General features: G+C 46.7%; 1 protein-coding gene across 1 annotated transcript in view; it reads right to left on the reverse strand.

Annotated features, from left to right (window-relative positions):
* Nucleotides 1–1,378: 1,378 nt before the first annotated feature.
* The window catches only part of SYN2 (synapsin II), a 347,187-nt gene continuing 321,568 nt past the window's right edge, over nt 1,379–26,997 (reverse strand). Inside the window, exons 11-13 of the mRNA XM_075321261.1 lie at nt 26,462–26,522; nt 7,460–7,697; nt 1,379–1,886 (exon numbers count right to left, since the gene is read on the reverse strand). Coding sequence (XP_075177376.1) covers nt 1,751–1,886; nt 7,460–7,697; nt 26,462–26,522 — 435 coding nt within the window. The 3' untranslated portion in view covers nt 1,379–1,750. The remainder of the gene's footprint in view (nt 1,887–7,459; nt 7,698–26,461; nt 26,523–26,997) is intronic.

The raw sequence follows: 26,997 nt of genomic DNA on the forward strand, positions 1-26,997 counted from the left end.
CTGCCCCGCCACTACTCCTTCCCTGCCGCCACGCCATCCCCTCCACTACTCCGTTACCGCCACTACTCCGTCCCTCCACTATGCCGTCCCAACCACTACTACTCCGTCGTCTCCACTATGCCGTCTCCGCCAAATACTCCGTCCCTGCCACTATGCAACTCCTCCACTACTCCGTCCCCGCCACTACTCCGTCCCCGCCACTACTCCGTCCCCTCCACTACGCCGTCCCCTCCACTACACCATCCCCGCCACTACGCTGTCCCCTCCACTACGCTGTCCCCGCCACTACGCTATCATCTCCACTACGCCAATATCTCCAGTACGCCGTCCCCTCCACTACTCTGTCTCAGTTCGCGCCATCTCCATCACCAGAGCAGCTGAACTCAGTTTTTAGACGTTACTGCTGCAGCTAAACAATGGAGACACAGCGATGGACCCGAGGAGGGTAAGTAAAGCACAGATTTTTGTTTTCTTTTTTTATTCAATCAACTGTGCAGATCCGGACATGTTTTCTAAAAGAGAACAACAACTTTAACTCTGTTTAGACAGCAATAATTTGACAAGTAGAATAGTATTTTGGCACTGCAGTCCCAGCTAAGGCTGGTTTCACACTACGTCTTTTTAACATCCGTTGAAAACGTTATTTTAGCGGAAGTACGGATCCAGTGCAAATGCGTTTTCATTTCAATGCATTTGCAATGGACTCGCGTTAACATCCGTTCACCTGCGTTTGCGTGCGTTATAGTGCGGATCCGGTGACTTGCAGTTTTTTAACATGTTTCAAAAACGCTACTTGTAGCGTTTTTGAGCTGCGTCAAAATACTGCAAGTCACCGGATCCTGACTAAACAGCACGCGAACGCAGGTGAACGCTGGCGTGCTGATAGACAGGATCCTGCTTTTGTACTGAGCATGCCCAGAAAGTACTGAGCATGCCCAGAACCAGTCTCGCGTGATCTGTCTCTCTCTCCTCCTCCCTCACCCTCTCTATCTCTGTCTTTCCCCCTTCCTCCCCTCCCTCTCTCCCCCACCTGAGAACTGCGGACACTCGTAACCAAGGTAAATATCGGGTAACCACTTCTCTTAGTTACCCGATGTTTACGTTGGTTACGCGTGCAGGCAGCCGGCTCCTAGCAGCTGCAGACACTCGTAACCAAGATAAATATCGGGTATCCAAGGCCGATGTTTACCTTGGTTACCAGCGTCTGCAGCTGTCAGAAGCCGGCTCCCAGTCTAGCTCCCCTCACTCCCGATCACATGACTCCAATGCCCGCCCCTAAACATCCAGTGCAGGATCCTGCAAAATAACAGATGCGTTTGCATACGTTATTTGCTGTAAAAGCAGGATCCGTACTTCCGCTAAAATAACGTTTTCAACGGATGTTAAAAAGACGTAGTGTGAAACCAGCCTAATTGGAGCTGAAAGGTCTTGGGGGGTAGAGGAAAATAATTAGAAGCCGCAGGATGAGCACAAAAATCAAGAAAACACGAAATCAGAAGAGAAACACTGCATAATCTAATGATATAATAGCAACGTAAAGAATAGAATAATAATCGCTGATTGAGCTGGCGGCTATGGCTGATACCTGAATGATCGCACAGGAATATTGCATTGTTAGTTATACAGCAGAGACACATATATGCTAGGCAATATGGCCTAGAGGAGCACAGAGGTAAGAGGCGGCCTATATTTCGGGTATCTGCGTAGACTGCGCGATATTTGTGCAGCGTTGCGTTGCGATTACTGACACTTATTCAGAGAACAGACTGGCGAAGGACTTCCTCAGGCTCCGGATCGTGTCCGCTTTGGCTTCATCTTCATTTGTGGACAAGCGGAAGAACGAGGACTGGGAGAAGTTGAAGGCGTTGGTCAGAGACTGGGACTTACTAAAGAAAGATAAAAATACATTTACTATAGATAGTTAGAAAAGCCGGCGACATGTGACACTGTACAGTGCACGAGAACAAGCATGGCAGCCATTTTACTGGTACATAGACCTGAGGAAGCAGAGCACATGACTGTGATGTGGTCAATTACTATTATAGTGTTGGTGCTTTATGTCTATATGGCATCACAGCAGCCATGATGGAAAGGTATCCCAATGACACATCCCTCATGAAGAAACATTACAAACATATGTCATCTCCTCCATGTTTGGAGCTTGTGCTGTGGTATTACGAGGCCGTCTCTGGCCCAGACATAGAGGAACATGAGAGCGTCTCACCGTCTGTACAGGGGCCACACAGATGGCAACTTTTATTAACACAAGAATAACAGCCATATTGGTTGCTATGCGCAACAAACACCTGTACTTGTAAGACATGGCGGCCATTTTATAGCGAGCTTCTGAAAGAATTTTTGCTCATTGTCTGGTAGCCGCTCTCCACAGTGGAAAAGACAGTCTGGAAGCCATATATCCAGCATAAAATATAATGCCGGGCCGCAATAAGGATGGGTGACTACTGTGATCATACAGGGGGAGCCTGAAATCTAATCCCTGTGAGCACCATACATGTATTTATCACTTTCTGTATGAAGTTATTAGTGAATGATAATATTAATGGTATAGCAGATTTATCACGCTCTGTATGACGCTGTCAGCTGGACATTTTAGGCCTTACTGATTAAAACTGTGTAACAGTGAGAAGTTCCTTCATGGCAATAGCAACCAATCAGAGCTCAGCTTGCATCTCTTAACCTGCTGTAGTAAAATGAAAGCTGAGCGCTGATTGGCTGTTCTTACTGGTCAAGTACTGATAAATGAGGCCCTGTGTGCTGGTGTAATCCGAGCCCCGTTCTGTGGTATGTGGAGGACTATTTAGGCATAATTATTTTGTATATTGGTGGCGACCAGATGCTGAGGTAAAATACCGACCAAATGCGGAGGTAAATTACTGACCAAATACTGAGGTAAAATACTGACCAGATGTTGAGGTAAAATATCGACCAGATACTGAGGTAAATTACCGACCAAATGCTAAGGTAAAATACTGACCAAATGCTGAGGTAAAATACTGACCAAATGCTGAGGTAAAATACTGACCAAATACTGAGGTAAAATACTGACCAGATACTGAGGTAAAATACTGACCAGATGCTGAGGTAAAATACTGACCAGATGCTGAGGTAAAATACTGACCAAATACTGAGGTAAAATACTGACCAGATACTGAGGTAAATTACCGACCAAATCCTGAGGTAAAATACTGACCAAATGCTGAGGTAAAATACTGACCAAATGCTGAGGTAAAATACCGACCAGATACTGAGGTAAAATACTGACCAGATGCTGAGGTAAAATACTGACCAAATGCTGAGGTAAAATACTGACCAGATGCTGAGGTAAAATACTGACCAGATGCTGAAGGTAAAATACTGACCAAATGCTGAGGTAAAATACTGACCAAATGCTGAGGTAAAATACCGACCAGATACTGAGGTAAAATACTGACCAGATACTGAGGTAAAAAACTGACCAGATGCTGAGGTAAAATACTGACCAGATGCTGAGGTAAAATACTGACCAGATGCTGAGGTAAAATACTGACCAAATGCTGAGGTAAAATACTGACCAGATACTGAGGTAAAATACTGACCAAATGCTGAGGTAAAATACTGACCAGATGCTGAGGTAAAATACTGACCAAATGCTGAGGTAAAATACCGACCAGATACTGAGGTAAAATACTGACCAAATGCTCAGGTAAAATACTGACCGAATACTGACCATGCGCATGAGGCCTTAGAGCACCATCTTGTGCTGGTAGACGACCATCATCCGGTCCGGGCACCTTTGTATTTAATACTGATTATTGGGCAGTGTGTCTATACTGAGCCACTGTATGGCGATACGCCGTTTACAAGGCCAGCAGAAGGTACCACACGGTGTACCCCTCTTAAATGGCGGCGAGGACAGTACTTATATTAGATGCTTTGTCATCCGGAGTCAGACCCTTGGAGACATCGTGACGTGCACCCGGGTATTTTGGCAGAATTTACGGTTCTGCTGCCGGACACTCATCTCAAAGCAGTGACTGATAAAAAGAAATCGGCATTTTTCAGCCGCCAGGTCCTGACACTGATCCAGAACATTATGTAGGATCTATCAGCGAATGAAGGATCTAAAACAAAACCCCAGTATAGGGTCAATATCCAGAGAAGCAAACTAACCGCGATCTCCAACCCTATCAATCATTACACTAAAGGCTTTAACCATTTCATGGTTTCGATGGCTGCACCAAGCACAGAAAGAAATGACAAAAAGTGCAAAAAACTAACTTATTAGAAAAACTCTGATGGGAGTCACTGGATTTACCAAGAGAAATATATACGTTATATGTTATCTGCATGAAAAATGACGCTGGATAATCCTTACACTGGTTCTGTGCGGTCATTGATTTGATGGACCCCAGCGGTCCTTGAGCACAACTAGAACTAAAGCCTTATGCAAAGAGCTGCATCATGGACCCGTGCTGTACAGATCAATAACAACATGCCTCCATCCATGCCGCTCCAACCAGGACAGGCCCGGATTGGGAAGCTGCCCAAGGAGGTTGACAGCATGTCCTGCTTAAAGGGAATCTGTCAAGAGGTTTTTGCCATGCAATCTCAGAGCAGCATGATGTAGGGGCAGAGAGCCTGATTCCAGCGATATGTCACTTATTCGGCTGCTTGGTGCAGTTTTGACAGAATCACAGTTTTCTCTGCTGTAGATGTAGCAGCGCTCTGAATGCTGAGCTGTGTGTAACCCCACCCCCACCACGGATTGGCAGCTTCCTGTGTATAACCCTACCCACACCACTGATTGGCAGCTTCCTGTGTATAACTCCACCCACACACTGATTGTCAGTGTTCTGTGTATAACTCCACCCTCACGACTGATTGGCAGCTTCCTGTGTATAACCCCGCCCACACACTGTCAGTGTCCTGTGTATAACCCCACCCACACACTGATTGTCAGTGTTCTGTGTATAACTCCGCCCTCACGACTGATTGGCAGCTTCCTGTGTATAACCCCGCCCACACAGTGATTGTCAGTGTCCTGTGTATAACCCCGCCCACACACTGATTGTCAGTGTCCTGTGTATAACCCCGCCCACACACTGATTGTCAGTGTTCTGTGTATAACTCCGCCCTCACGACTGATTGGCAGCTTCCTGTGTATAACCCCGCCCACACACTGATTGTCAGTGTCCTGTGTATAACCCCGCCCACACAATGATTGTCAGTGTCCTGTGTATAACCCCGCCCACACAATGATTGTCAGTGTCCTGTGTATAACCCCGCCCACACAATGATTGTCAGTGTCCTGTGTATAACCCTGCCCACACACTGATTGTCAGTGTCCTGTGTATAACCCTGCCCACACACTGATTGTCAGTGTCCTGTGTATAACCCCGCCCACACACTGATTGTCAGTGTCCTGTGTATAACCCCGCCCACACACTGATTGTCAGTGTTCTGTGTATAACTCCGCCCTCACGACTGATTGGCAGCTTCCTGTGTATAACCCCGCCCACACACTGATTGTCAGTGTCCTGTGTATAACCCCGCCCACACAATGATTGTCAGTGTCCTGTGTATAACCCTGCCCACACACTGATTGTCAGTGTCCTGTGTATAACCCCGCCCACACACTGATTGTCAGTGTTCTGTGTATAACTCCGCCCTCACGACTGATTGGCAGCTTCCTGTGTATAACCCCGCCCACACAATGATTGTCAGTGTCCTGTGTATAACCCTGCCCACACACTGATTGTCAGTGTCCTGTGTATAACCCCGCCCACACACTGATTGTCAGTGTCCTGTGTATAACCCCGCCCACACACTGATTGTCAGTGTCCTGTGTATAACCCCGCCCACACACTGATTGTCAGTGTCCTGTGTATAACCCCGCCCACACACTGATTGTCAGTGTCCTGTGTACACTGTACAGTAAGTTCTGTATACTCTTTGTGCCCTCCCCAGCATAGCAGCTGTGGTGTGATCAGACCATGTCCTTTACGGTCAGACACAGCCATTACACAGTACACAGCGGGGGCACATACTGTATATAACATTATCTCAGCACGGGAACATTTTATATAACGTCCAATTGTGGAAATTATTATTCTTCCAGGATATATTGATTAAAATGATCTTAGTTCCTGGGAAATCTCCTTTAATATTTATTTTGCATTTGAGAATGAAATGGACGTCACACTGATGATGGTAATGGATGAAAATTAGATCTATGACCCTGATGGAAAATGGTTTATTTCTTGCATTCGAAATCCCCGACATGTGACTGAGACCTTAGCGTCTTAGAGACGTCAATCATTGTCAGATGCACGGCGTACAGGCCACTGCTGTTGACAATGGTCAGATAATGGCGAGGAGAAGCCATGACATTCTACAGCAGGTGGAGACGCTACTGCAGGTATTACAAGGAGACGGCGAACGTGGGAGGAATGTGACCAATCTCACAAGGATTTCCTCCTTCATAACCGCACTGCGCCCACGTGATAGGAAGTGTTTCTAATAATACAAACACTTCACAACCATTGCAAAATGAGGAAAGCGCTTTCTGTACTATTACATAATGGTTGTCAGGTGCAGGAGACAAAGATGACTCCTCAGTAAGGGAAACGATGAAGTGCTGCGATCTGCAGAACCAATCACTGTGTGTGCAGAAAAAGCCTGAGAAGTGATCTCGTGAGGATTGATTGTATGAAGTGATTTCATGAGGATTGATTGTATGAAGTGATTTCATGAGGATTGATTGTATGAAGTGATTTCATGAGGATTGATTGTATGAAGTGTTCTTGTAAGGATTGATTGGTCCAGTTAACACCTTCCTTCTTAGAAGGAACTTGTCTTTCCTCACGAATCGTGATAGGCGGACCTGTACTGTAACCGTCCAGATCTGCGCAGGTTCAAAAGTATCCGTGCAGCGATCCCGGAGTTCTCAGTGAACTCTGGGTACCGATCCAGATCCGGCCACCCAAGTTTGACCCAAGATTGGAAGTTATTCCCTATCTATGGGCTGAGTATAGCCTCCCGATTGCCGGGGATCCGACCACTGGAAGCCCCACTGATCTAAACACTGGTGTTCTTCAGAGGCCATCTACAAGGAGTGGGGGTTGGGCTGTGCACCTCTTCTCCGTTCATCCTGAATTTGACCACCAGAGGTATCAATCAGATGGGGCTCTTCATTGGGATCGGCGTGGCTCCAAGCGATCGGACCCCCAGCAACCATTCTGAGAGGATAGGGGATAACTCCCGTCTTTAGCCAGTGACCTTTGCTTTGACAGGAGAAATCATGCTACACGTTGCGCCATTTTTTCCTCTGTCATATCTGATTGAATATGCAGATGAGAAGAGTCTCGTATTGTTTTCTCGCTATAACTGCCCTGTCTGGTGTATTTGAGGCATATATTCATTTCATCACTGCTAATATATATAGTCACTACGGTCTTACTTCAGCTGTGGATGTGGTTGGGTTTTTTGAGGTGGATCCATCTGATGATCGGGTGACGTCTCCACCCTGCTGACGGCAGGTAACGCCTGTCCTACAGAAGGTGGCGATGAACCAGCAGCAGTGGTGGGTGGTCCTAGTGGCTCGGGCTCTGGATGCCGATCTTGACCAGGAGGCTCTTGCTTGTCCACACTTTGTGGAGGCTGATCAAATTCTAATCCTTGGGGTTGCGATGGGCCCCCTAGGTTTATACAAGAAAAACTTCACATGGTTAAAGCATTAATGACGTCTACAACAAATCTGATCTCAGCCAGGATCATCAGCGGCAAATATACTGAGCAAACAATATCCCAAAGTGATGCAATCTGTGTGTAACCGATCAAACAGTTTTTTATTGCATACGTAAAGATTCCAATGGTGGCACCGGAATCGCCCTGCCAGAGCAGTCTCCTGGCACCGCTGCACAACATAAAGACTCCAATGGTGGCACCGGAATCGCCCTGCCAGAGCAGTCTCCTGGCACCGCACCCACAATAGGTTACCGGTCTCCTTCATCTCACCAGCCATTGACTTTATAACAGTGAAGCAGATCTGTATGCCCCCTCATGATATAATGTAAGCTCTTGTAAGAATAGAATATTTTATAAGAGTCCTAAAGATAATAGATCATTTCATATGGTTATTGCCGGGTATAAATATAGAGCTCGATGTTGTAAAGTGCAGTAAAAGCTTCTATTACATTATTCCAAGAGGTTAAAGTCCACGTAAAAGTATGAACCAATCACACCCATCGACAGGACAATGTTTATACAGTTGGGCTCAAAAGTTTACACACCCCGGTAGCTTTTTGCTTTCTTGGCCTTTTTTCAGAGAATATGAATAACACACATCTTTTTTTCCCGCTCATGGTTAGTGGTTGGGTGAAGCCATTTATTGTGATCTACTGTGTTTTCTCTTTTTAAATCATAATGACAATCAAAGATATCCAAATGACCCTGATGAAAAGTTCACACACCCCGGTGATTTTGGCTGATAACATGCGCAGAGGGTGACACAAATGGGTATGAATGGCTATTAGAGGTGACATCCTCACCTGTGACCTGTCTGCTTGTAATCAGTGTGTGCATAGAAGCTGAGTGAGTTTCTGGGGTCCAGACAGACTCTTGTATCTTTCCTCCAACCACTGACATTTCTGGATTGTGAGTCATGGGGAAAGCAAAAGAATTGTCGATGGATTTATAGGAAAAGATAGTTGAACTGTATAAAACAGTAAAGGGATACAAAAAGATATCCAAGGAATTGATAATGCCAGTCATCAGTGTTCAAACTGTGATTAACAAAAGGAAAATCAGGGGCTTTGTAAAATCCACGATCAGGTACACCAACAAACATTTCGGCCACAATTGCAAGGAAAATTGTTTGGGATGCAAAGAAAACCCCCACAAATAACATCATCTGAAACACAGGACTCACTGAAAACTAGCGGTGCTGCTGCTTCAAGATGCACAATAAGGAGGGACGTGAAGAAAAATTGGCTGCATGGTCGAGACGCCAGAAGAAAGCCATTACTGCACAAATGCCACAAAGTATCTTGCCTACAATATGCCAAACAGCCCAGAGACCTGCCTCCAAACAGCACAGAGACAAGCCCCCAAACAGCACAGAGCCAAGCCTCCAAAGTTCTGGAACAAGATAATTTGGAGTGATGAGGCCAAAATCAAACTTTTTGGCCACAACCATAAATGTTACATTTGGAGAGGTGTCAACAAAGCCTATGATAAAAGAAACACCATTCCAACTATAAAGCACGGAGGTGGATCGCTGATCATGTGGGGATATGTGAGCTACAAAAGGCACAGGAAAGTTGTCACAGTTGAAGGAAAGAAGAATGCAGCACATTATAAGCAAATGCTGGAGGCAAATTTGCACTCATCAGCCCGGAAGCTGCGCATGGGACATACTTGGACGTTGCAACATGAAAATTATCCAAAACACAAGGCCAAGTCGATCTGTCCTTGGCTACAGCAAAACAAAGTGAAGGTTCTGGAGTAGCCATCTCAGTCTCCTAACCTCAATATCATTGAGCCACTCTTGGGAGAACTCAAGCAAAGCGCAGTTCATGCAAGAAAGCCCAGGAATTTACAGGAACTGAAGGCGCCAAGAAGAATGGGCAGCTTCACCATCTGACCAAGAGGAATGGGCAGCAGCTTCACCATCTGACCAAGAGGAATGGGCAGCAGCTTCACCATCTGACCAAGAGGAATGGGCAGCTTCACCATTTGACCAAGAAGAATGGGCAGCTTCACCATTTGACCAAAAAGAATGGGCAGCTTCACCATCTGACCAAGAGGAATGGGCAGCTTCACCATCTGAGAAATTAAAGAGCTTCATCCACAACTACCACAAATGACTTCAAGCTGCCATTGATGTTAGAGGAGGTAATACACGGTATTAAGAACTGGGGTTTGTGAACTTCTCATCGGGGTCATTTGGATGTTTTTGGTTGTCGTTATGATGTAAAAAGAGAAAACACAGTAGAAGACAATAAATGGCTTCAACCAACCACTAACCATGATTGGAAAAAAGATTGTGTGCTATCATTCATATTCTCTGAAAAAAGGCCAAGAAAGCAAAAAATCTGCCGGGGTATGTAAACCTTTGAGCACAACTGTATACTGATATATCTTACATGGCCACCATTGACCACTTCTTGACCGGTCAGGAGCTTTGCCGAGAGCTCGATCTTCTCTAATCCATGATAACATTCTGCCTGCAGCCCATTATGAGGAGCTATGGACTTCGCTAAATACTTTACAAATGTAATAAAAGTGTCAGACAATAAAAGCAGACATTATATTTTATATGGGTGCAGTTCTAGCTATTTCAGCAATTGACACTCTATTATGGAGACGCGGTGAAAGCAAAGCCTTATAATGCCGCTAGCACCACAAAGCTTAGAAAAACAGCGCTCAACCACTGTGACCTCACACCGAGCTTCTGACGGTTCACATGCTGATGAGCGGAATATAATACAAGACGGCCACGACTTGTTCAGAAGCCACTGGAATTCAAGAGCCTTTTACATTGTTCTGAAGATCATCTGACTGTACTGGAAGGAGTCGTGAAGACGAGGAAACAGAATCTAAATACCTTGATGTAACGCGAATCCACCTGTGTACTGTGCGACCGGCCGAACCATGGACCCCTCTACTTCAACAGTAGATCAATTAAAGAGACTCGGCCAGCACAAAGCGACTGTTCAAACCAGGCACAGGCGTCCATGCACCATGGTGCGGCCAAATATTTCAGAGCACCCTCCCACTTGCTTGTTCCCCCCCACCTTCACCTTTTCCTCTTCTTTGATTGACAGTTCTGACTTCACAGAGCCAGAAAACTGCGGAGATAGATGGAAAAGGAGCCATTGGGAAGGTCACTTACATGTTTGGCCGCCATGATGCCCCGAGTGCAGGGACTGGCCCATGGTAAGCACTCCCTGTGATGGGCAAGGGTCCCATGACCTTGGTCTCTGGTTTCACAACCCCACATCTAGCAATGGGCAGAACACAGCGTCCGGACACCTCTGTATTTTAGCATTAACCTTTCCTGCAATTTATCCTTCTATAGTTCCTAAGTGACATTGAACCAGACGAGCTTCTTTTCAGCCTCCATGAGTTCTGGGTGGTCCTGCTGTCTGTTCACCAATTGTCCTTCCTTTTACCCTATTTGATTGGTATTAACCAGCGAATATTGGGAATATAAGCAATGTTACTTGTCTTATCAGCGGTTTAAAGCTGCGTTCACACATTACACATTTTTGCTGCATTCATGGCAGAAAACCAGAGTTTTTGAAAATCTCAGCAAATATGTTACACATGATACAGTGCTGGCCAAAAGTATTGGCACCCCTGCAATTCTGTCAGAGAATACGCAGTTTCTTCCTGAAAATGATTGCAATCACAAATTCTTTGGTATTATTATCTTCATTTATTTTGCTTGCAATGAAAAAACACAAAAGAGAATGAAACAAAAATCAAATCATTGATCATTTCACACAAAACTCCAAAAATGGGCCAGACAAAAGTATTGGCACCCTTAGCCTAATACTTGGTTGCACAACCTTTAGCCAAAATAACTGCGAACAACTGCTTCCGGTAACCATCAGTGAGTTTCTTACAATGCTCTCATGGAATTTTAGACCATTCTTCTTTGGAAAACTGCTCCAGGTCCCTGAGATTTGAAGGGGCCTTCTCCAAACTGCCATTGTGAGATCTCTCCAGAGGTGTTCTATGGGGTTCAGGTCTGGACTCATTGCTGGCCACTTTAGTAGTCTCCAGTGCTTTCTATCAAACCATTTTCTAGTGCTTTTTGAAGTGTGTTTTGTGCCATTGTCCTGCTGGAAGACCCATAACCTCTGAGGGAGACCCAGCTTTCTCACACTGGGCCCTACATTATGCTGCAAAATTTGTTGGTAGTCTTCAGACTTCATAATGCCATGCACACGGTCAAGCAGTCCAGTGCCAGAGGCAGCAAAGCAACCCCAAAACATCAGGGAACCTCCGCCATGTTTGACTGTAGGGACCGTGTTCTTCTTTGAATGCCTCTTTTTTTTCCTGTAAACTCTGTGTTGATGGCTTTTCCCAAAAAGCTCTACTTTTGTCTCATCTGACCAGAGAACATTCTTCCAAAACGTTTTAGGCTTTCTCAGGTAAGTTCTGGCAAACTCCAGCCTGGCTTTTTTATGTCTCGGGGTAATAAGTGGGGTCTTCCTGGGTATCCTACCATACAGTCCCTTTTCATTCAGACGCCGACGGAGAGTACGGGTTGACACTGTTGTACCCTCGGACTGCAGGGCAGCTTGAACTTGTTTGGATGTTAGTCGAGGTTCTTTATCCACCATCCGCACAATCTTTCGGTGAAATTTCTCGTCAGTTTTTCTTTTCCTTCCACATCTAGGGAGGTTAGCCACAGTGCCATGGGCTTTACACTTCTTGATGACACTGCGCACCGTAGACACAGGAACTTTCCGGTCTTTGGAGATGGACTTGTAGCCTTGAGATTGCTCATGCTTCCTCACAATTTGGATTCTCAAGTCCTCAGACAGTTCTTTGGTCTTCTTTCTTTTCTCCATGCTCAATGTGGTGCACACAAGGACACAGGACAGAGGCTGAGTCAACTTTACTCCATGTCACCTGCTGCAAGTGTGATTTATTATTGCCAACACCTGTTAGGTGCCACAGGTAAGTTACAGGCGCTGTTATTACACAAATTACAGAAGCAGCACAGGATTATTCACACAGTGCCAATACTTTTCTCCACCCCCTTTTTATGTTTGGTGTGGAATTATATACAATTTGGCTTTATGACAAATTTATTTATTTCTTTCATTGAAGACAAATTAAATGAAGATAATACCAAAGAATTTTTGATTGCAATCATTTTCAGGAAGAAACTGCGTATTCTCTGACAGAATTGCAGGGGTGCCAATACTTTTGGCCAGCACTGTAGGTGATACTGAGCTGATCAGTGGGTGTCTGTTTGCTGGATCCCACCCCAATCAGGGGAACAGTAAACTTTCATCTCTGTTAAATAATGGTGCGGCAGTGCTCATGCTCAACCTCTGCGCCATTCATTCTCTATGGGGCCACCGGATAAAGCTGAGCATGGCACTCAGATGCCCAACAGGGAATGAATGGAGAGGCAGTCAAGTATGATCACTGCTGCGCCATTCATTCTCTATGGGGTCACTAGATAAAGTTGAGCACAACACTCAGAAGCCCCATAGAGAATGAATGGAGCGATAAGTGAGCATGAGCACTCCTACTCCATCCATTCTCTATGAGTCCACTGGATGAAGCTGAACACGGTGATCAAAAGCCCCATAGAGAATGAAAGGAGCGGCGGGCGAGCATGAGCACTCCTACTCCATCCATTCTCTATGAGTCCACTGGATGAAGCTGAACACGGTGATCAGAAGCCCCATAGAGAATGAATGGAGCGATAAGTGAGCATGAGCACTCCTACTCCATCCATTCTCTATGAGTCCACTGGATGAAGCCGAACACGGTGATAGAAGCCCCATAAAGAATGAATAGAGCGGCGGTCGAGCATGAGCACTCATAAGCCCCATAGAGAATGAATGGAGCAGCGGTCGAGCATGAGCACTCATAAGCCCCATAGAGAATGAATGGAGCAGCGGTCGAGCATGAGCACTCATAAGCCCCATAGAGAATGAATGGAGCGGCGGTCGAGCATGAGCACTCATAAGCCCCATAGAGAATGAATAGAGCGGCGGTCGAGCATGAGCACTCATAAGCCCCATAGAGAATGAATGGAGCAGCGGTCGAGCATGAGCACTCATAAGCCCCATAGAGAATGAATGGAGCAGCGGTTGAGCATGAGCACTCATAAGCCCCATAGAGAATGAATGGAGCAGCGGTCGAGCATGAGCACTCATAAGCCCCATAGAGAATAAATGGAGCAGCGGTCGAGCATGAGCACTCAGAAGCCCCATAAAGAATAAATAGTGCGGCGGTCGAGCACGACATTCAGAAGCCCCACAGAGAATGAATGGCGCAGCGGGCGAGTATGAGCACTCAGAAGTCCCGAAGAGAATGAACGGAGCGGCGAGCGAGCATGAGCACTACTCCATTCATTCTCTATGGGGTTGCTACATCCGAATAAAAATGAGTGTTCAGAATTGTGAGTATAATTTTAGCAGATCCATGATATGTCATTATCCCTCCCGGCGGAAGCTGTGGTTACATACGACAGATTATACTATCACTCATGATGTGTGAATCAATGATTACCAGCATCACTTTTATACCGTGACCCCGGCTTACATCCCATAATGCAGCGGCACATATATACTTAGCACAGAATTGTGAAATCTGTTAGTAACCGGGTCAGCAGATCTGAGAGAAGGCGATATGTGAGGCTCTTCTTCTTCCTGACTGTAGCAGAACATTGTGGCCGCTCTCGAGCCTCTGCATGTGTCTGCGCAATCTGCTGCTGATTACACAAAAACTAGTTTCCCCTGTGCCGGAACAATCCAGAAATAGGAGTGATGGACGAGGACCATGCCATGAGCTTTCTCTATGGGACTATTCTTAGCAGAACAGCTTAAGAATTTTACTAACAAAGCAAATAATGATACAAAACTGCAAAAGACAAATTGCTGCAATCTAACCATAGTCCTGACATAACTTACCTTCAGATCGCCGTCATCTGCAGAACATTCCAGAACATTTTATAACCACACACAGCGAGCGCCACAGCCGAATACCTGAGCGTGCCAAAACTGAGCCTGCAAGCACACCATCGCGGAAAGACTGCAATGTGGTAAACTGGTAAATCCGCCACATTCTGCCGCCTCCAGTGCTTCTCCAGTTATCATAGACCGCTAGTGGTCAAGTAATGCAAAGTAGCATCATAGCGCCCTAACGCTAAAGCAGGTGACGGACGGCGACAAAAGGGAGGCGTAAAAAGCGGGAACCAGTGAGATGCTCTATGACCTGTTTGCCGCAGCTCCTTGCAGATTGTAAGTGACACCATTCACATGCATTGCACAGATAAGCTGGGAAATCTAGGGGAGGACTGGTCTACCACAGACAAGAACCAGGAAAGGCCAGAACTGGGAGACTATAAGAAATCGGACTGGACTGGTATCCAGCGAAGAGACTGGTCTAGTGCAAAGAAGACCTTGGGAAAGCGTCTTCTGGATAAATAGCTGAGGAATGAGACGCCCAAAGAAAAACCTGTGAAGAAGCCGTGAAGATCCACGAGGAGAAATAGGACTGAGTATAGCTGAGACTGGTAAAAGGAAAGAGTCGTCCGACATATACTGGTGAAAAGGAAGAAGCCCGACATGTACTGGTGAAAAGGAAGAAGCCCGACATGTACTGTTGAAAAGGAAGAAGTCCGACATGTACTGGTGAAAAGGAAGAAGTCCGACATGTACTGGTGAAAAGGAAGAAGTCCGACATATACTGGTGAAAAGGAAGAAGTCCGACATATACTGGTGAAAAGGAAGAAGTCCGACATATACTGGTGAAAAGGAAGAAGCCCGACATGTACTGGTGAAAAGGAAGAAGTCTGACATATACTGGTGAAAAGGAAGAAGCCCGACATGTACTGGTGAAAAGGAAGAAGCCCGACATGTACTGTTGAAAAGGAAGAAGTCCGACATGTACTGGTGAAAAGGAAGAAGTCCGACATATACTGGTGAAAAGGAAGAAGTCCGATATGTACTGGTGAAAAGGAAGAAGTCCGACATGTACTGGTGAAAAGGAAGAAGCCTGACATATACTGGTGAAAAGGAAGAAGTCCGACATATACTGGTGAAAAGGAAGAAGTCCGACATATACTGGTGAAAAGGAAGAAGTCCGACATATACTGGTGAAAAGGAAGAAGTCCGACATATACTGGTGAAAAGGAAGAAGCCCGACATGTACTGGTGAAAAGGAAGAAGTCTGACATATACTGGTGAAAAGGAAGAAGCCCGACATGTACTGGTGAAAAGGAAGAAGTCCGACATGTACTGGTGAAAAGGAAGACGTCTGACATGTACTGGTGAAAAGGAAGAAGCCCGACATGTACTGGTGAAAAGGAAGAAGCCCGACATGTACTGGTGAAAAGGAAGAAATCCGACATGTACTGGTGAAAAGGAAGAAGTCCGACATGTACTGGTGAAAAGGAAGAAGCCCGACATGTACTGGTGAAAAGGAAGAAGTCCGATATATACTGGTGAAAAAGTGAGTGGTCTGATGTACACTGGAGAAAAAGAGGGAGTGGCCTGACCTACACTGGAGAAAAAGAGGGAGTGGCCTGGCATACTAGTGAAGAGGAGGGAGGGGCCTGACGTATAGTGGTAAAGAGGAGGAATGGGCCTGACGTACACTGCTAAAGAGGAGGGATGGGCCTGATGTATACAGGTAAAAAGGAGGGATGGGTCTGACGTATACTGGTAAAGAGGAGGGATGGGCCTGACGTATACAGGTAAAGAGGAGGGATGGGCCTGACGTATACTGGTAAAGAGGAGGGATGGGCCTGACGTATACTGGTAAAGAGGAGGGATGGGCCTGACGTATACTGGTGAAGAGGAGGGATGGGCCTGACGTATACAGGTAAAGAGGAGGGATGGGCCTGACGTATACTGGTAAAGAGGAGGGATGGGCCTGACGTATACTGGTAAAGAGGAGGGATGGGCCTGACGTATACTGGTAAAGAGGAGGGATGGGCCTGACGTATACTGGTGAAGAGGAGGGAGGGGCCTGACGTATACTGGTAAAGAGGAGGGATGGGCCTGACGTATACTGGTGAAGAGGAGGGAGGGGCCTGACGCATACTGGTGAAGAGGAGGGAGTGGCCTGACGCATACTGGTGAAGAGGAGGGAGTGGCCTGACGCATACTGGTGAAGAGGAGGGAGTGGCCTGACGCATACTGGTGAAGAGGAGGGAGTGGCCTGACGCATACTGGTGAAGAGGAGGGAGTGGCCTGACGCATACTGGTGAAGAGGAGGGAGTGGCCTGATATACTGGTGAAGAGGAGGGAGTGGCCTGATATACTGGTGAAGAGGAGGGAGGGGCCTGATGCATACTGGTGAAGAGGAGGGAGTGGCCTGATGCATACTGGTGAAGAGGAGGGAGGGGCCTGATGCATACTGGTGAAGAGGAGGGAGTGACCTGATGCATACTGGTGAAGAGGAGGGAGTGGCCTGATGCATACTGGTGAAGAGGAGGGAGTGGCCTGATGCATACTGGTGAAGAGGAGGGAGGGGCCTGATGCATACTGGTGAAGAGGAGGGAGGGGCCTGATATACTGGTGAAGAGGAGAGAGTGGCCTGATATACTGGTGAAGAGGAGGGAGTGGCCTGATATACTGGTGAAGAGGAGGGAGTGGCCTGATGCATACTGGTGAAGAGGAGGGAGTGGCCTGATGCATACTGGTGAAGAGGAGGGAGTGGCCTGATGCATACTGGTGAAGAGGAGGGAGTGGCCTGATGCATACTGGTGGAAAGATAGAACATATATTGACATGTATTGCAGAATAAGTGATTAGAAGACCCTGAAACTTGTAGAGTAAGTGCCCAGCGCTCAGCAAAGTCTATTTATGTCACATAATGTGTAATATTAGATTGGGCGCAGTGATCTGAATATCGCTGCACAGCATTTCTGAGCTTTATTGCACTGATTAGCAGCGTCCTGTGATGGGCCGCAGTGCAGAAGCGGATTTGTCCTGAGAATAAAGTCTGCTACATATTCTATGGGACGTGACAAGATCCAGCCGGAGGCCGGTGCCATCGCTTCACGACTACAGCAGAAAAGGCTCCATTTACTCTTAAAATAATTGCAAAACTCAAGTAAAGAGAAGCATTGGCCACATTCCAGCAAGACACGAAGCCCAGAAGATGAAAGCGGTGGCCGCGATTTCTGAGAGATCCCGGACATGTGATGTCGGGGTCACTCGGGTGAATGGGACAAGGGCGAGAAAATCTGACATTGTACTGGGCCGGTGTCAGTGACACAGCGCAGATCGGGGAGATTGTCCTCCGCTGTATCTGGCCGGATCGCAGTGTGCGGTGTATGGTGGCGAATATCCGAGGAGACTCGCCAATACAAGTCTATGGGTGCGAGAAATAAAACGAACGTCACACGGAGCATGGTAAGCCGTCCGATTATAACGGATACATTCCCAATCTGTAGAATAGACATTGTAAATATTCTTCTAAAATACGGACAATAGGTGAGAAAATAATCACAGACTCGTACGACATACGGAACCGAACGGATCTCACACGTCCTGCTCTGCTGGGTGGAAATCCGTCCGAGTGTCATCATGGCCGCACCGGCGGACTCACTTTGGTGCGGTTTGTACTATCTGGCTATCTACGTGCCTTATTGTATGAAGATTCATGATTTATAATGACAGTCTATAGGATGAAGCATGCATGGAAGATGAGGAATACAATTGCGCCTGTTCCCTGGACGCCTCGCACCTTCTACCTCTGGATTGCACATTTGCCTGATGTAATGTAATGGCGGTTATAGAATGACATGACCGGATTTAGGGTTATCGGGCTGCAAAAATTGGGAAAAATATTTAAAGCAAAAGAACAGGGATTCCCCTTTTGAGGACAATAGAAGCTTAAAAAAATGTTTCCATTTGGTTTTCATTAAAAATGTTGCCCGTTTGCCCTCTATAGCCTCCATATTTTGCGCTGCCTATTGTTGGCTGCAGAATGAGTTAACTGAGAGTCCATCATTCAGCTCAGCTGATTGTCTGCACTGGAGAGTCTAACGCTTCTGTCTTTTTGTGAATTTTTAGGGAACGGAAGAGCCTGTAACTGTGCAAAATATTTAATGAAAGCCAACAGCAGAAATGATTGTAGTCTCAAAGAGATTGTTGTAACATAAGAGCCTAAGCGTGCGCCCAGCGCTGCTCTCCTCCGAGGCTGAAGACGCCGCCGCAGATTTCTTCACTCACTGCATTGTTACCACGAGAGAAAAACGCAGAATTTTACAGAACTAGCAATGAGATTTCTGAAATCCCATGCTGCTGGTTATTTTTTGCTTGTAGATTTTTGTCGAATCTGCAGCGTGAATTGTTTCAGAATTTTTTCACCTTTTCAAATGAATGAGGGGAAAAAAACACAGGAAAAAATACATAAACCACTCACAAATGGCCCGGATTTTGTGCATTTTTTCTGCCAACACTGATTTTTGCGGCAGAAAAATCTACTGTAAATACTGATGGTCACAGAGCCTTAGGCTAGGTTCACACTTCCGTTGTTTTAAATCCGTCAGCAACGGATCAGTCGTTTTTTAGTTGTCAACTGATGCAACGGATGTGTTTTTCACAGGATTCCTTTCACAGGAATCCTGTGAAAAAACTGATCCGTTGCGTCCGTTGCATCCGCTGTGCGTCCGTTTTTTGACGGATCAGTCATGATCCGTTTGTGTTTGGGACAGCCCAGTGGGTGTGCCAAACATGCTGGGCATGCTCAGTAGAGCATGACGGAATCCAGCGCTGGATTCCGTTGTAAGATGGATTACGACGGAATCCAGCACCATAGACATACATTACAAGCGTGACGGACTGTGGCGGATTCCTGCGCGGTGCGTCAATTTTGATGGCCAGAAAAACGTTACATTCTGTGTTGCTCCCGCCCGGCGGTCAGTCAAAAAACTACTGACCGCGACGCAGCGGATGCAACGCAAGGTCATCAGTCGCAATCCGTCACTAATAGAAGTCTATGGGGAAAAACTGGATTCCTGCAAAATATTTTGCAGGATACCGTAATTCCTCAAGGTGACAGATTTTGACTGATGCAAAACAATGGAAGTGTGAACCTAGCCTTAAGCAGGCTTTACACGCAATGACATCGCTAATGAGATGTGGTTGGGGTCATGGAATTCGTGACGTACAACCGGCCTCATTAGCGACGTCGTTGCGCGTGAAACGCAGGAACAACCGTTAACGATCAAAATTACTCACCTAGTCGTTGATCGTTGACACGTCGTTCTAATCCCGAATATCGTTGCTGTTGCAGGACGAATCTACAATTTTCAGAGTCATGAAAATAAAGAAATCTCTTTGAATGAGAAGGTGTGTCCAAACTTTTGGTCTGTACTGTACATATGTGGAAATTAATGGCTAATGGAAATGTGGCTTGAAATTCCTTCTGTCAGAAGACCCAGTCTGGCCGTACAGAAATGCCGGCATTGAAACATGAAACAGTCGACGTCCTTCAGAAAATCCCACTTTTCTCATGATTTTTGTTTAAAATGATTCCGACTGAAAGCTTTGGGAACCTTCTATGAGGTTACTTTACCTTCCAACTTTTTACAGCTGAAGGCGGCTGAGCAAATAATGTGAGCGGTGGGGTCCGGGCGAGGTACGGGGGGGCCACATGAGGTCCGGGGGCCACGCGCTGCAGACAAGGTGGGTGTCATATTGTATCCGTTGGAATGTTTAGACCCAAGAAGCGTAGACGGAGGCAGATGGTATTGTCTTTATTACACATTAATCTGTACAGGATATTTCACATTGATCACTGCGTCACACATCCATCATGTATTCTGCGCCACATATCTGGCTTTGTACAAAAAAAACAAAACATCTAACAAAGAGGAAACTTAAAAAAAAAAACAATGAAATCTACATTTTAAGACAACTGACCCGTTTCCCACAACATTGCACCGAAACATGCTTACATGCCAAAAATATATAGTAATCTGAAATCTTTGTGTATCATAGAAACAGAATGAACCTCTTGTGGACCTGCGTTGGCTTAAAAGGAATCTGTAAGTAGGATCAAGTACCCCCAATCACATGAAGGCCTTTTAAATATAAAGTCATCGACACCTTTGTATCTTCTATCTGTTACTGCATTCTCAAGTATGCAACATTTTCATGTATATGTAAATGAGGCATTAAGTGCTCTGGGGGTGACAAAGCACTTCCCAAGCCTCTGCCTCCATAACTTATTTCCCCACCCAGCACTGTTTAATTTGATTGACACTCACTGTCTGATTTCCTTGCCTGGCTCCTGACATCACAAAGACAATGAACTATGAATCAAGCTAAAACATCTGGTGCTGAGAAATAACTTAGGGAGGCAGAGGCTTGGGAAGTGCTTTGTCACGCTCAGAGCACTTAATGTCTCGCATATGAATGAAAAAATTTAAATACTCAAGAATGCAGCAACAGATAGAAGATATAAAGGTGTTGATGGATTTTCTAGCCTAAATATACAATTTTGGGGGCAGGGATAGGTCCCACAGACAGATTCCCATTAACACTTTCCTGCTGCCAAACTGTGCACAATGAATGACAAGAGAATGAAGCGGTGGGCCACACATAAGTGCATGCACCAACTGGAACCATTGTACGTATGTCTCCACCGTAGGATGAGCAATGTATGTCACAGGTAATAACTAGAAGCCAGTAAGGCCGTTGTGAACCTACAATCACTATTTTAGCTGCACTTTGGAGTCAAAATGACAAAACATCGATCATTGCTGTACTAGAAGCGCTAACAATTGTATTCCTCAAGCCCCCATTGCCATTTCTTCCTCGTATTCAGCAGTGAACACTACAACAGTCGTTAAAGTGCAACGGACTTAATAGTCTGTCATGATAAATGATGTCTACTGACGCCCAATGGTAGAAGCCCTTGGATAGCATTATTCTGGACGTATGGGCATATTTGGGGTGTCAGAATACAAATGCATAAGAGAAAGATACATATTGGTAAAGGGAAGACTCCGCATGGGAACGAAGAACACGATTAGCACAACACTCAACACAGAGTTAATAAAATAATAATTAACGTATCACATAAATTACTATTAAAACTCATTCTAGGACTTAAAGGAAATCTGTCAGGAGACCTCCCAGGATCAGTCAGTTTTATTGCTCTACCCTATCCTGTTATCTTGCTGTAGCTCCATAGATTTGAGGGTCTCGTGCACACTAGTCCAGTGTATGTAAATACAGGTTGCATATTCACTGCTCCCCCCCCCACCTCTCAGTGCATTCACTATCACTGCGGAGAGGTGGGTGGGAGTATGGGTGGGGGCAGCAGTGCAGATTCAGTTCAGATTCACTATCACTGCGGAGAGGTGGGTGGGAGTATGGGTGGGGGCAGCAGTGCAGATTCAGTTCAGATTCACTATCACTGCGGAGAGGTGGGTGGGAGTATGGGTGGGGGCAGCAGTGCAGATTCAGTTCAGATTCACTATCACTGCGGAGAGGTGGGTGGTGGGAGTATGGGTGGGGGCAGCAGTGCAGATTCAGTTCAGATTCACTATCACTGCGGAGAGGTGGGTGGTGGGAGTATGGATGGGGGCAGCAGTGCAGATTCAGTTCAGATTCACTATCACTGCGGAGAGGTGGGTGGTGGGAGTATGGGTGGGGCAGCAGTGCAGATTCAGTTCAGATTCACTATCACTGTGGAGAGGTGGGTGGTGGGAGTATGGGTGGGGGCAGCAGTGCAGATTCAGTTCAGATTCACTATCACTGCGGAGAGGTGGGTGGTGGGAGTATGGGTGGGGGCAGCAGTGCAGATTCAGTTCAGATTCACTATCACTGCGGAGAGGTGGGTGGGTGTATGGGTGGGGCAGCAGTGCAGATTCATCTCAGATTCACTATCACTGCGGAGAGGTGGGTGGTGGGAGTATGGGTGGGGGCAGCAGTGCAGATTCAGTTCAGATTCACTATCACTGCGGAGAGGTGGGTGGGTGTATGGGTGGGGGCAGCAGTGCAGATTCAGTTCAGATTCACTATCACTGCGGAGAGGTGGGTGGGAGTATGGGTGGGGGCAGCAGTGCAGATTCAGTTCAGATTCACTATCACTGCGGAGAGGTGGGTGGTGGGAGTATGGGTGGGGGCAGCAGTGCAGATTCAGTTCAGATTCACTATCACTGCGGAGAGGTGGGTGGGAGTATGGGTGGGGCAGCAGTGCAGATTCAGCTCAGATTCACTATCACTGCGGAGAGGTGGGTGGTGGGAGTATGGGTGGGGGCAGCAGTGCAGATTCAGTTCAGATTCACTATCACTGCGGAGAGGTGGGTGGGAGTATGGGTGGGGCAGCAGTGCAGATTCAGTTCAGATTCACTATCACTGCGGAGAGGTGGGTGGTGGGAGTATGGGTGGGGCAGCAGTGCAGATTCAGTTCAGATTCACTATCACTGCGGAGAGGTGGGTGGGAGTATGGGTGGGGCAGCAGTGCAGATTCAGTTCAGATTCACTATCACTGCGGAGAGGTGGGTGGTGGGAGTATGGGTGGGGCAGCAGTGCAGATTCAGTTCAGATTCACTATCACTGCGGAGAGGTGGGTGGTGGGAGTATGGGTGGGGCAGCAGTGCAGATTCAGTTCAGATTCACTATCATTGATGCCAGCGCTGAGAGGTGGGTGGGGGGATCGGGGCATATGCAGTTTGTATTTTTATCTGCTTGATTAGTTACTATGTCTCACTGAATTCTACTAAGCTTACAAAAGGATAACAGGATAAGGTAGAGCAATGAAACTCCCTGATCCTGATCTCATCATGTACACACTGGCTGTGAATCTCGAGATCTCACACTTTACTGTATATAATCCATAGTATTAATATCAGTATAATTTCCCCCGATGGCGCGGACCTGTAATACTAGACACAGCTCATGGACAAGAGTGATGGTTTCTAAAGAAATCATCCATGTTTTCACATCTAACACAATAAGAGATGATGAAAAAATTTGCAGAACCCTGGTCCTTTGCCGGGTAAGTAGTCTGTGCCACCGCTGCCTGCCTGGGTAATTCCGCTGCCTCTTCTGATATGGAGCGTCTGTGCCACCGCTGCCTGCCTGGGGGATCCCACTGCCCCTTCTGATCTGAAGCGTCTATGCCACTGCTGCCTGCCTGGGGGGGTCCCACTGCCTCTTCTGATCTGAAGCGTCTATGCCACTGCTGCCTGCCTGGGGGGGTCCCACTGCCTCTTCTGATATGGAGCATCTGTGCCGCCACTGCCTCTTCTGATTAAGAGTGTCTGTGCCACCACTGCCTGCCTGTGGGGATTCTGCTGCCTCTTCTGATATGGAGCGTCTGTGCCTCCACTGCCTGCCTGGGGAGATTCTGCTGCCTCTTCTGATATGGAGCGTCTGTGCCACCACCACCTCCCTGGGGGATCTCGCTGCCTCTTCTGATATGGAGCGTCTGTGCCGCCACTGCCTGCCTGGGGGGATTCTGCTGCCTCTTCTGATATGGAGCGTCTGTGCCGCCACTGCCTGCCTGGGGAGATTCTGCTGCCTCTTCTGATATGGAGCATCTGTGCCACCGCTGCTTGTATGGGGGAATCCCACTGCCTCTTCTGATATGGAGCGACTGCACCACTGCCTGCCTGGGGGGATCACACTGCCTCTTTTGATATGGAGTGTCTGTGCTGTCACCTGCCTGGGAGGGTCCCCTTGCTTCTTGTGATTAGGAGCATTTGTGCCACCGCTGCCTGCCTGGGCGGATCACACTGCCTCTTCTGATTAGGAGTGTCTATGCCGCCATCACCTGTCTGGGGGGATCCCGCTGCCTCTTCTGATTAGGATCGTCTATGCCACCACTGCCTGCCTGGGCGGATCACACTGCCTCTTCTGATTAGGATCGTCTGTGCCGCCACCTGCCTGGAGGGATCCTGTTGCCTCTTCTGATTAGGAGCCCGGCATGCATCTCACCTCAGTGACAATGTCGCATTGGGCTTATGAAATAGGCAGGAGGCAGTAGCAAAGCCTCTAATTTGGTGGCCATGGACTACCAAAGTGGCCACTGGACCAGGGTCCTGCATATATTTTTGATCACCTCTAAATACAACCATCTAAAAAAAAAATGCAGACCTAGTGAACTGAAGAGCCAGTATGCCACACACTAGAGAGCTAAAGAGCCGATATGCCACACACTAGAGAGCTAAAGAGCCGGTATGCCACACACTAGAGAGCTAAAGAGCCGGTATGCCACACACTAGAGAACTGAAGAGCCAGTATGCCACATACTAGAGAGCTAAAGAGCCGGTATGCCACACACTAGAGAACTGAAGAGCCAGTATGCCACACTGGTGACGGTCTACCCAACTAGGCAACCGAGGAACTTCACTTCTGACCAAGGATCCGTGGTGTCACGAGCCTCATTAAAGCACCTATGCCAGTAAGAAAAAGTCCTTCAGTTTCTGAAGATATTTTGCAATAATCAGTGGTGACTCTAACGGTCAAATGGAACGTACGTCATAATGAGAAAACCGATAAGAAGAAGCGTGAAGACTCGGCAGAAGCAAAGAACTAAAGCAGGTGAAGGACCATCCATACCAAGAGCATCAGCTCAGCATTACACCGAGGGTTCACAAATATAAAGTATAAATATAATCCCCATCTCTCTAATCTGTACACCTCCTCCCACGTCTCTCTATAGGGGGTCTATCCGTGCCATAGTTAGCCCACCCGATCTGGCATTGAGATCTTTGGATCCACGTAAGAATGAAGGCAATACCTGTGGTCCCCGCGACCCCAAGCACAGCATGATTGCCTATTGCCTCTTTGGGTAGTGCTAAGCTATAAACAATGTGAGTCACATCACACAATATGGCTATTGAGAGATACACGCAGAAGAAGCCGAGAAACTCTCCGAGCGTCTCTGTAATATTTACATCCCAGACTGACAACAAGAACACGGAATAAGGAATAAGCAAGAGGTGGAGAAGGAGGCGATCTGCCGAAGTCACAGCTCCAGAGATCCGAGGATTTCCAGAATAAAGCCAGGACAGAAGAGGTGGATACATATCACAGGGTATCACAAATATTGCACTAGTGGCCTATCAATATGGCGTGCAAATCACACCGACACGAGAATGCACACCTCCGCATGAGTATGTGGTTTATGGAGTCACGGAACAGACGGTACTAAAGTCCATGTTTACTAAGTCTACTCATGCTAACAATGACAGCAAAATCTATAAAATTACAAAAAAACAAAGTAGCCCCGAAATTCACCAGCTCAGAGAAGCTTGGACTTAATCTCATTGATGTCCGGAACCGTTTCATGCAAGTAACCAAGTGATCTCCAGGTCACGTGTCCACACGCCGTCACACACACACACGCCTGACGTCCCGTCCGAGGATTGAAAGGCGAGATCGTCGTTATTATTCCCACAATACGTAAAAAAAACAGAAAGAAATCAGTTATAATAAACAGTCAGGTTGGACTTAGGCACAATTCTGGGTATACTGGAAACATCAGCTCTGAACCACAAGAGAAAGGAGAGGATAGCGTCACAGGCGAGGACACAGAGACTAGACACGAGGAGGGGACACTGCATAGAAAACACAGTCCAGGTCAGCACTGACACATGGCAAATACTGCACAACATTTTTGTTTTTTTATGTTTTTGGCTAGAACCCCTCTTCATCACCCCCTCACACAGCCTGGACTTGTTTTGGTCCTACTGCAACGCCATTACAGTCGAGAATGTACTGCAAACAACCTTGGGGTGGAGGTCGTTGTGCTGGAATCTTGCTCTGCTCGGATTCTTTCATCGTTCCGCTCTGAAAAACAGAAATGAGAAACAAGATTTAGATTTACCATTTCCAGATCTGGACTTTACCAAGAAAAAAACACGAAAGGAACAGGAATAGATTTATGACTTAGCTACTGGAATATAGATTATGGTACCGCGCATACACTTTACTGGTATCAAGCCATTAAAGGTGATCAAGACATTCCAGAATGTTACACCGATGGCCTCTCCTTGGTGGATCACAGAGGCTCCATCAGAGCAGAGATCCACAAAGTGACATCCATATGATCGAGCCTGTGCCCAGTGCGGCAGTATCGGGCAGGAAACCATGGCACGCCGCCTGAACCTGCTGCTTGTGAAGAAGCTCGTCCCATCTTCTAACAGTAATAAAAAAACTCTGAACTTTTGTATACTCAAGAATATGTGCTGCAATGCACAAAGAAAGTTTAAATCCTAGATTGGAGTTTCTTTGGACAATCAGACTGCAGGGTGACCGGTGACTA

This window comes from Anomaloglossus baeobatrachus, chromosome 8 (genome assembly GCF_048569485.1).
Source record: "Anomaloglossus baeobatrachus isolate aAnoBae1 chromosome 8, aAnoBae1.hap1, whole genome shotgun sequence".
NCBI lineage: Eukaryota > Metazoa > Chordata > Amphibia > Anura > Aromobatidae > Anomaloglossus > Anomaloglossus baeobatrachus.